We start from the raw sequence: 11829 nt of genomic DNA, 5'->3' as shown, positions 1-11829 counted from the left end.
TAATAAGTTTTTACAGCCTTCTACTGTATTGATGATTTTGATGAGTTAAGGCACTGTGCTATTCAAGAATTTCCAAGAATATAAGAGATTTCATCATTGATATTTAACCCATATGGTTGAGAGAAAGTTTTAATTTTCATTTGTAAATTGTTTAAAAATGTAGATTTTAAGTAATTATTCTATCGTTAAAATTGTAAAAATAAGCCCATTGATTTTTGATGGCAATGGACAATACTCGCAATCACATTGTACAATATATTTACACATAGAAATGAACGATATTAGTTTTCTGTATACTTTTATCTCTTTTTTTAGTTGTACTTATTTGCTATTTCTTATGTAAATATACACATACTAGATCATTTATATCATTTTTATTTTAAACTTAATATGTGTATAGCACTGACGATTTTTTTTCTTCTCCTTTTTACAATTAATCAGCAATTGAAAGTATGTTTAGTGGGAGAAATAAATAGTTGATGCAATTTCTGCCATTTAAATACCTTACTCGTGTTTATTAATGCACTATTTCCTATAAAAAAAAAAAAAAAAAAAAACAAGAAAAAAACAAAAAACAAAAACACAAAAGAAAAATTTATTATTTTATAAATGTCTCGTTGTTTAAATATTTAATATACCTTATTCTTCATTATGTAAGTTGTATATTTTATATAAGTATTGAATTTAAAATAAACAATGTTTATAATCATTCAATATTTTATTATAAATATTTATCACAAACTCCATATTACATTAAGATATTAATTATTAAAAATTACTACAATAATTAGTCTCGTGACATATTTGGCCTCGTTTTTCTGTTTAAAAATTTGTACAGATATTCGATTCTTTTATTTAACTGTAACCATTTTGTAGGTCTAGCTATTGGGTAAATGCCGTTCTTTAACATTTTCTTCTTCCTTAAAAGAACCTGAAATTCATTGCCCTTGACGCCTCTTAACCACATTGGGACATTGTACATGACATCCTTAACCGAAAGCTCTTCGTTTCCAAGAATGTCTATATAATCATTCTGTCCGAACAATGCTTTTTTCTCAGACCACGAGTCATCCGGCCGATACGTTGGCATCTGTCGAATCGGATTATTGTCATCCGTATGCGCCAATAATCCCTTTTGATCTATGTGCTCATAATAGCCATGTCTCCTTACGAGTCGTTTTTTATTAGCAAAATATCGAAAGCGCACTGTTGTAATTTGTGGCAACCATGCTTTCAATCCTGTCGTTACAACATTTCTCAAGCTGCACATCCTACAAATCTCAAAATACAAACATATATTATAATAATCTTATTTACCAATCAATGCTTAAAACTATAAAGCATTATCTAACCTAAAAGCCACATTATAATATAACAATTACAAAAAGCACGAAACTTTATTTTAACTGCAAAAAAAATATTTGTTGTCACCTGTTATTTAGCCTTTGTCTTTCGAAAATGCCAGTTCGTATTCACAAACGAAGAATATACTTTAAAAATTTACCGCATCTGCTGCCATTCCCATTAAAAAGCCACTTTCATTTCATCGCAATTAACCTCTTCGTAAACCCTAGACTACTGATTTAAAAAGTTTTACCTCCCTCCTGCATCCGCGATCCTATCATCGATTACCTAAAGGACAATCATTAAGTGGCGCATGGCGGATGAAAAGGCTACCTCGCCTTTCGAAATTACCGCCTCTTTCTTTGCTAATTGCTAATACTCGCTCCCGATGCTAATGATCAAGAAGTAATATCAAGTAAGGCGAGAGAGAGAGGGAATTTAATTGTATAGTGAATTCCGTCGCCTCCCGTATTTAAATATAATAAAAAAAAAAAAAAATGTCTATTAATGACATGATATTATCGTTTATTTATTAAACGACAATGATGACGCCAAGCGGCTTGATTAATTATTACAAATACCTAATTTGGATAAATTGTTACTTCCCATTAAGAAGCATCGATTTTGTATCACATCATCAACATTGTCACGATTTATTTTTCAAATTATATTTTGTTAACGAGGCTGCTCGCTTTTATTTTCCGCGATTCGTGAGTATTTTCGGCTAGTCAAAGTACGGAGTCAAACACGACAAATCGTTTTAAAATTTTTGAGAACGAGATAGACGAAGCATTCAAGATTAAACTAAACATTTTCAATGATCGCGTTTCTCGAATTGTGGACGAATGAAATTCAAAAGAATTCATAATATTTGATTTAATATACCTGCATTGTTAATCGACGAAATTGCTTATATTTATAATTTATATTTTATGTCATTATACAAATATATATATATATATATATATATATATATATATACAACATTTTCTTATTACAATTGATATTTAATTTTATATTAATATAGAATAGGAGTGAAAGTAAAGTATGTTTATTGTAAAGTAATTCACAGACGAAACATTAATTATTTACATCGCAACAAAGTTACGAAAATGTGTGAAAAATTAAATATCTCAAGCTTAGAGCAAATTAATTTATTATAATATTAAAAAACATTCCAACAGTCCAACAATATTTGACGCAGTTTTCATTCTTATCTATATATTTATATATTTTAAATATCTAAAATATCTATATATATTTTTTATAAATATTGTATTCGAATAAAGAAATTCTTTCTTGCGCTAATTTTTCTTTTTAAAGTATGTATGAAAATAATTTCTTAAATACAATTTCAAACTAAAAACTTACCTTTTCCAAATTTTAAATAAACAATATAACAATTATTCTACACATTTAATGACAGTATAAACATTTAATATAGCTTTATTTAATTTATAGCTACATCATGTAAATTATGTATACATTTTAATAATATTATAATTAAATAATTTAATAATAGTTGAAAATAGAAGCAAAAAAAAAAAAAAGTTTTAAACAAGTACCCCTCAATTAATTCATTCGGTTATTTATTATATTTATTATATTGATTATATTTTAGATTTTATTAACTGTAAGAATACTTCAAGTTTTTGCTTATTGTATCACATTAAATTTTAATTATTTTAAAGATGTATTTATTGTTTTTATTGAAATATATTAATTACTTCCATTGAGCTATGTAACTTCCATAATCAGCTATGAAAAATCTGACGATAATATTGCTAAATATATTTAATTATTTTTTATTTAAAATTTAAGAATTTTTTAAATTACAAAATACGCTCATTGTGTTTATGTAGCTGTAAAGTAATTTAAATCAATGAACATATATATTAGTGCAAAATATTATATGTATTGAATTTCATAAAATTTTTCATTTATTTTCAAACATTATTTGGAAACAATTTTATTGTATAAATTAATCGGTATTAATTTTTTCATGTTTTTTTTTTTTATCGAGCAAATATTTCAATACATTTTTTCCAATTTCTATAAAAAGTTAATATTACATATTATTATTAAAATTAATACAAGTTGTGAGTATTAACGTATTTATAAATTGTGAAATTTACAATAATAAATGTAATTGTTTTTATCATTAATTATTTTGTAAAAAAATCTGTAAACTCAAATAATAATCTTAACAAAAAAAAAAAAACATCTGTATGATTACTCACTAAAAATTAAATGTGTACTAAAATTGTGTTTAGAGAATATTTTCATGAATGATTTCCCAATACATAATATTTATTTGTATGTTTATTTAATCGATGAAGTAATATTACACAAATTTTCTAAATTTTCCACTTGAATATTATAAATAAAATTGCTCGTTACGCTGAATATTATAATACTATTTATAAATTTCCAAATCATGGGTCTGCAAAAAAATGTCGAATATTAAGGAAGAATTCAAAATGATTATTTTTATGTTTATTTTGTAAAATTAAAAATTTTAATTATTCAAATTAGTTATTAAAATATACGACAAATAACTGAATGTCAAATTAATATATTAATATTGGCTATGTATTTTCAGAATGTTAAGAATAAAGTTGTTGATTTTTTTAATAAAATATGTATATAAGTATATATTACATATATTACTATATAATATTTTATAATAGAAATTATATCATAAGCATTTACTCGTGTAATCAAATTTTTTAGCATAATTTTTATTTCATAATATAGACGAGTATTATATTATTTTTTATATTAAAAAGATTTTACGGATTAATTAGGAATGACTTTTTACTTCTCATTTGTAAAAAAAAAAAAAAAAAAAAAAAAAAAAAAAAAAAAAAAAAAAAAATAAATACAATATAAATATTACAATATAATATATTATATTAATTTATTATATAAGCTAAGAATTAGCATAAAAGAATTCATAAAAATAAGTTAGAAAATTTGAAAAATTTATAATATTAAAAATAAAAAACAAACATAAATTATAATATGAATAATTAACGATTTAATATGTATTAAAAGATGTTGAATGAAAGCATAAGATAAAAAAAAGATTCAGTGGAAATATTAATTAATTTATGAATAATAATAATAGTTATCCATTACATTTAATACATAAGTATATATAAGGTAAATGAATATTTTATGCATTATAAGAAACAATTGAATTGTGTACATTGTTTTTTGGTTTGTAAAATATTTTTATTTAATAAAATATAGAGAAATTTATAAAATAGGGTGATTATTAATGTGATTAATTTACTGTTGTAACAAAATTTCCATCTAATTTTTTTATAAAATTAATTTTTATTATATATATATATATATATATATATACATTTATTTACATTATTAAATCTTAAAGTATATGATTTAAAACTATAGTACACTAACTACAATATGAATTTAATTTAATTTAAAACAACTTTTATATCAATGGATAATTAGATAAATTAAATTATTCTTTTCTTATATATTTTACCGAATTATAAAATTTATAATGATAATAATTTTATTTTAATTAATTATTATTGATATACATTTTAGTAAATCAAAGAAATATTACAAATCTTTAGTTTAAATACATTAACTCACTTGTTTTCATTTTATGATCACGTTCTTGTCTGATTGATTAAATATTGTTGATTCCTCTAATGGTTTATCATTCATTGGTTAACCTGCGCATTTTTATATAATTAACAACCGCAAATTGCCTATAAATACATTAAAATATAAAAATTAGCAATATAATCATATATGACTTATTATTTTCTAAATTTAGGCATAAACATATTGCAATGTAAAATATGTTATACGTATCACTAAACTCAAATTTCTCTTTCTTTTTAATTTTTAATTTGGTAATCTGTTTAATAATTTATACTTATATAATACCAATATGACTGCTATTGTCTGCTTTTAAAGCTAAGATTAGTTTAAAAATTTCCTTATTGTAATTATTTTTCAATTATTTACAAATAAGTGTTTTTATCATTATTTTATACACTTTCTTGTTGCTGCTTTGTTCACTTAAAATCTTAGATTTGCAGGTTCATCTGTTTTAATATACTATTAGTAATTTTTACCGTAATACTAACAGTATCGCATAATTCCAGCTGAATATGGCTCAATGGAATTTATAACTTATACTTTGTACGTATAATATGTTAAAAACGAATATTTTATACTAAACCGTATAAAAAAGAAATCTATCATAATAAATTAACACAAATTTATATTCTTTTTAATTCTATGAGTTATAAAGCAATGTAATAAAATTTATTTATAATAAATACTTTATTTAATTTGTAATTTTGCTACTATATTTCGAGGAGTGACAGCTATAATATTTACACATATATCACTATAAAAAGTTTAATTTATACTACACAATAATATGCATTAATAATACATAATTCACTTTCATTTTATTACGGTTTACTTCTACATATTACTGAAATACGTCTTGTTTTATCAATAATATTTCCATTATACACAGATTCTTTTTTACATAAAATTTCATGATTGTATTTATAACGAGCAACTCCTTTCATAATGTATAATGATCTTCTTGGAATAAAGAAATCATCCCAATAATCTTCTTCGTGACCAACATATGTAAAGCGCATAACACAGTCACTTAATAAGCTTACAGTCGCAATGATTTCACCACAAAATTTAATACTATCAACGTGAGGCTTTATCCATCCATCTTCCGCAAGATCTAATACATGTACTAGTTTCAGCTGTTCCATGTCCGAGGGAAATGCTTTCTCTTTAATTTTATTTATAATTTTTAAATTATCTTCATTCCATTTGCAATATTCAGTTTCACGATAACCATGAATCATATCGTCCCAATGGGAAGTTTCATATTTCAAATTTTGTAAATAGGGATCAACTTCATTCAATAAAGACTTTTCTTCCTCGATAGTAAGATAATTTTCATAAACTGTTAGGGTAGAATGCAAGTTTTTTTTCCAATCTTTAAAATTATCAATGCTATCATTCACGGCTATCTTATTAACATTAGAGCTGCATTGTTTTAGAAGAACGAGAGGTTCTTTGATTAATTTTAATTTTGATTGTAATATTTTAATGATCATTATTGGATATACAATTTGAATTGATTGTATTATAAAATTTTATAGCTGTTATTACAGACGAGGCACTCAAATGCTTGAAGTTATTCCGATGTTATCTTTTGTATTTTTAACAATAATTAAAGAATATCGTTGAATATTGTCGTAATACTCGTTTTTGATTATGCAATAGAATACTTTAATTTTTCAATATTGAAAAATTTTTTTTTTTTTACACTAACCTATTTGTTCTTATTTACGAAGTTATGTCTACGTTCTCATAATATGAACGTGGGTTATTTGCACTTTTTGTCGACGATTGGCACAATTACTAAATGGTTATATATATATATATTCAATATTCCATTCAATTATTTGCAGTACATTTTAAATATATGTGAAAGTACCTTATTTGGTAATTCGAATTTCCCTTCCAAAAGAAATTCATTTATTTGTAATATTTTTGAACAGTAATTTCCAGATACAGCATACAACTATAAATTACACAAATATAAACAAATATAAATTATAATACGTTCATTAGAATATGAATTGAAAACCGAAATTTGTATTCCATTAATAATTGTCTTATTATTAGTGTAAAAACAATATTTTGTAAAACAATGGATTTATCAAATTTAATTCTTTTAATTTTTTGTGTTTCTGGAAAAATCATAATGTAAATAAAAGTTAATTAATTCATTAAAGCACATAATTATGATATTATATTGGAGTAAAACTAAATATAATATGAATTATATTTAATTGTGGCCCCTTGCAGAACAGACTGTTTAAAATTCGTTTTATTTTGAAAGTAAAGATTATGTAAATATAACGTTAATGACAAACGTATCCAATAAGAATGTAACAATTATAATAAATTTTAATTTTCAAAATATTAATTTTATTTCGATTCGTTATTTAATTACTTTAAAAAACAAGCAAAAACAAAAAAAAAAAAACAAACAAAAAAACCAGTATAATAATAATAATAATAGCAATAATAATAAAAGTGAAGAAGATACGGATTTTTAATGTGGTGATATTATTTTAGAGCTAATAAATGTTAATCTACTTTTCTCTACTACAAGTGACTTTAAAATTATATTATTAACATTTACTGTATAAAGTAAAATATTAAAAATAATTAAAAAAAAAACATATATATATATATATATATATATATGCATGTCAAAATAATTCTACGGATATTCATTAATCAAGCGGTTTAGCTTTTGGAAAGTATTTGGGAATTATAGTCAAATTAATTTTTAAGCTATGAATAAACCCTTCATGTTTAATTAGATATTTTAGCAAATTTGAAAATTTTGAAATTAGACGATATGTTTGAAATTTATAATAATATTGTAATTTTTAAGATTTCAATAGCGGCGCGTTTGTGTTACGAAGTTACTAACTAAACTCGATCGATAACATAATTTTAATGTCAATGGTAAAAAAGTATTGCAAGTGCATCGTCGTCTGATTAACATAAATATGATGATTATTATGGCACATGTTTGATTAACGGTATGAAGTTATTGTCCAATAGATCTAGTAAATGCGCTGGATAACAATATAAATCATCAACAATGTGGATTATACCTGTATTACGATGCCGGAGAAGTTTGTATTTATCGAGGGTGCCGATGGTAGTTTTCGAGGTGAGGATGGTGTCAGGTTATGATTTCCTTTTAAATTATTAAATCACTATATCAGTGTTTATTTACTTAAATAATTAAATATACGTTGTATTACGTAATTTTGAAAAATTATACATCCTTTTAAATGAATTATTAGGGAAAAGTACGCTTCATGGCATCATATTTAAAATATGCCGAACACAAATCAATCGAAAAAATTAGAAATATAGGAATCTCGGCTCACATAGATTCTGGTAAAACTACTTTAACAGAGCGCATTCTTTATTATACTGGACGAATTGAGAAAATGCACGAGGTAATTGGTATTAAAAAAAAAAAAACGTAAAATTATATTGCAATAATAGAGCTAATTGAATATAAACATTTGGAATATTAATTATTTAGGTAAGAGGAAAAGATAATGTTGGAGCTGTGATGGATAGTATGGAATTAGAGAAACAGCGTGGAATTACCATTCAATCGGCTGCGACTTATACTATATGGAAAGATTATAATATTAATATAATCGATACACCTGGTCATGTAGACTTTACCGTCGAAGTTGAAAGGTCCTTACGTGTTTTGGATGGTGCAGTTTTGGTACTCTGTGCGGTCGGTGGAGTCCAGTCGCAAACTTTAACAGTTAATAGACAGATGAAACGTTACAATGTACCTTGTTTAGGATTTATTAACAAATTAGATCGAATTAAGGCAGATCCTAGAAGAGTTTTGGAGCAAATGAGAACTAAATTGGGACACAATGCAGCTTTACTTCAGTTGCCAATTGGTAAAGAGAGTAACGTAGTTGGAGTAGTAGATCTAATTGAGAATAAAGCTATTTATTTTGAGGGTGATTGCGGGGAAATTATGAGAGAGGACCAAGTACCGCTAGATATGAAAGAAGGTATGGCAATATGCAGACTGCCATATGTTTATACATATTTTGCATATATCGTACGAATGAAATGTTAATTATGTAATTTCATTTTACTATTTTATGTAGAAGTCGAAGATTCAAGGAATGAACTAATCGAGCATGTAACTGATGTGGATGAAAAACTTGGAGATTTATTTTTAAACGAAACTAAATTTACGAAACAGGACTTGAAGGATGCCATTCGAAGAACATGCTTGAGCAGAACATTTACTCCTGTTTTAGTTGGAACGGCTTTAAAAAATAAAGGTGTACAATTATTACTTGATGCAGTTTTAGATTACCTACCAAATCCTGGAAATGTTAATAATTATGCTTATTTGGAAAAAGAAGAGTAAATATAAATGTCGTGGTAATTATATTTCCGAAATTTGTTATTAAATTTTGAATTAATTTTTTGTTTTAGAAAAGCTGAAAAATTAGTATTAAACCCTGAGCGCTCTGAAAAGCATGGTTTTGTGGGTTTAGCTTTCAAATTAGAAGTTGGAAAATTTGGACAACTAACTTATTTCAGATGCTACCAAGGGATGTTGAAAAAGACCGATAATATTTATAATACAAGAACTAAAAAGAAAGTAAGTAGTAGGTATTTAAAAGCGGCAGAGGTTACGTAAAAAAAAAAAAAAAATATTTAGGTTCGAGTTTCACGTTTGGTGCGTCTTCATTCAAACACATTGGAAGATGTTAATGAAGTATACGCCGGAGATATATTTGCATTGTTTGGAATTGATTGTGCCTCTGGTGATACGTTTGTTACTAAAGGCGATCTAGCAATATCGATGGAACCGATATTTATACCCGAGCCCGTTGTTTCCATGTCGATTAGCCCACAGAATATAAAAGATCGCGATAATTTTTCAAAGGCAATTGCAAGATTTACCAAAGAAGATCCTACATTGCATATTACTTACGATGTTGATAATAAAGTACGTTATCCTTTATATTTTTAAGTAAATCTCAGGAATTTTGTCTATAATTTTTATAAGTTTTATAATTTGTATTAATTTATAAACGCACAGCAAAGCATAATTTCTGGAATGGGTGAATTGCATTTGGAAATATATTCTCAACGTATGCAGCGTGAATATAATTGTCCAATTATATTTGGTAAACCAAAAGTTGCTTTTAGAGAAACCTTAAGTGCTCCGTGTGAGTTTGATTATCTTCATAAAAAACAGACCGGTGGTGCAGGACAATATGCTCGTGTTATTGGAGTTTTGGAGGTTAGAATGAATATTTATTCTAAATTAATAATGGTATTTTTCAAATTAATAATTATTGTTACTTCCACCAGCCACTTCCACCAAGCAGAAACACTAATATAGAGTTTAAAGATGAAACTATAGGGACTAATGTTCCCAAACAATTTATGCCTGGTGTACAAAAAGGCTTTTTGTCAATGTGTGAAAAGGGTCTCTTAACTGGTCATAAATTAGCTGGCTTAAAACTCAGATTGATAGACGGTGCTAACCATATGGTCGATTCATCAGAACTTGCGTTCTTCTTAGCTACTCAAGGAGCTATAAAACAGACATTCGAAACCGGTAATTGGTATGTTCTAGAGCCTATTATGGCCGTCGAAGTTACAGGTCCTATAGAATTTCAGGTAAAACCTTTTGATGTATCTAATTATAAATTTTATAATTATAGTTATTAAATATATCATAAACATTATTTAGCATATAATTATATATAATATATTTTATGAATTAATTTAAAATATTAATTTACATTAGTTTGTACGAGAGTAGATTTTTAATTTTAATTTTATCTATCATTATGCTAATTAATCTTTATAATATGTTGGACAATATGTACTTTAAAATTCCCTTTAATGCTTATTTATTAGATCTGTTTTAAGATTCTTTGATTGCTTATTTGTTTTTTGTTTTTTCTTTTTTGCTTCTATGTTGTTGTCTTATAAATTACAAATGACGTTTTTATCTTGAAATCTTTGGATATGTGTAATGTATAGTTTATAGTGACATTTTTTCAGAAACGATAGTAAATTACAGTCTAATTTTAACAATTACAATATGGTAATTGCAGTATAAATTTTATGAAAATATCGTTGGCATAGTAAGAATTATAGTGAAAAATTTTTGCTTACGATTATATATCATCAGGTATCTTTTATAATTGCATGAATCCTTTAATTCTACCCATGTATTATTATATTAAACATGACTAGTTATTATTTACCGTACTTATGCACGAGGTTAAACAATGCTATAATACTAATAAAACTAAAGATTTTAAATGAATCATGTATTATGTATAAACTTCAGGGGGCCTATATTCATTATAAAATCAACTTTTATAATATAATATAATAACAGACAATGAAATAACAATAAATATTTTCACAACAGAGCGTAATAATAAATCACTTGAACAAAAGGCAAGGTATCATCACTGGACAGGAGCAAATCGAAGAGTGGTTTACTATTTATGTTGAAGTACCGCTGAATGATATGTTTGGATTTTCATCGCAATTGCGGTCGTTTACTCAAGGCAAGGGAGAATTTTCAATGGAGTACAGTAGATATAGTCCTTGTGCACAGGAGGTACAGGATCGACTTATTCAAGCATTTCAAGAAAGTATGGGTGTAACTCAAAAGCAAAAAAGATCAAATTAAATAACAATTAGTTATTTATTCGGCGTACGTTTAATACTGAATATTTACGAATTGAATAATATTGTCAATAATGTTTAAAATGATTGAAAAATATTTTTAAACAGAAATCACATTAATTTAATATTTTTTACTCGATAATATTATCATTTGAC

The 11829-nt window shown here is 25.3% G+C and overlaps 3 protein-coding genes across 3 annotated transcripts; 1 reads left to right on the top strand and 2 right to left on the bottom strand.

Moving 5' to 3' along the window:
• Positions 1-764: 764 nt before the first annotated feature.
• On the bottom strand, positions 765-1306 carry mRpL51 (mitochondrial ribosomal protein L51). Its single transcript, XM_011506522.1, has one exon. The coding sequence runs from the start codon at positions 1268-1270 to the stop codon at positions 788-790; it is 483 nt and encodes a 160-aa protein (XP_011504824.1). The 5' UTR covers positions 1271-1306; the 3' UTR covers positions 765-787.
• A 4469-nt stretch (positions 1307-5775) lies between these two features.
• Positions 5776-6749, bottom strand: LOC105367740 (alpha-ketoglutarate-dependent dioxygenase alkB homolog 7, mitochondrial). Its single transcript, XM_011506511.1, has one exon. The coding sequence runs from the start codon at positions 6483-6485 to the stop codon at positions 5811-5813; it is 675 nt and encodes a 224-aa protein (XP_011504813.1). The 5' UTR covers positions 6486-6749; the 3' UTR covers positions 5776-5810.
• Positions 6750-7825: 1076 nt separating this feature from the next.
• mEFG1 (mitochondrial translation elongation factor G 1) lies at positions 7826-11706 on the top strand. The gene is made up of 9 exons (XM_011506501.1): positions 7826-8125; positions 8262-8420; positions 8510-9008; positions 9108-9372; positions 9445-9613; positions 9674-9964; positions 10058-10261; positions 10333-10644; positions 11411-11706. Exons 1-9 carry the CDS (start codon positions 8054-8056, stop codon positions 11675-11677), a joined length of 2238 nt encoding a protein of 745 aa, XP_011504803.1. The 5' UTR covers positions 7826-8053; the 3' UTR covers positions 11678-11706.
• Positions 11707-11829: the final 123 nt, after the last annotated feature.

Source organism: Ceratosolen solmsi, unplaced genomic scaffold, assembly GCF_000503995.2.
Source record: "Ceratosolen solmsi marchali unplaced genomic scaffold, CerSol_1.0 scaffold10, whole genome shotgun sequence".
Lineage (NCBI taxonomy): Eukaryota > Metazoa > Arthropoda > Insecta > Hymenoptera > Agaonidae > Ceratosolen > Ceratosolen solmsi.
This window is presented reverse-complemented; position numbering and strand designations above follow the sequence as displayed.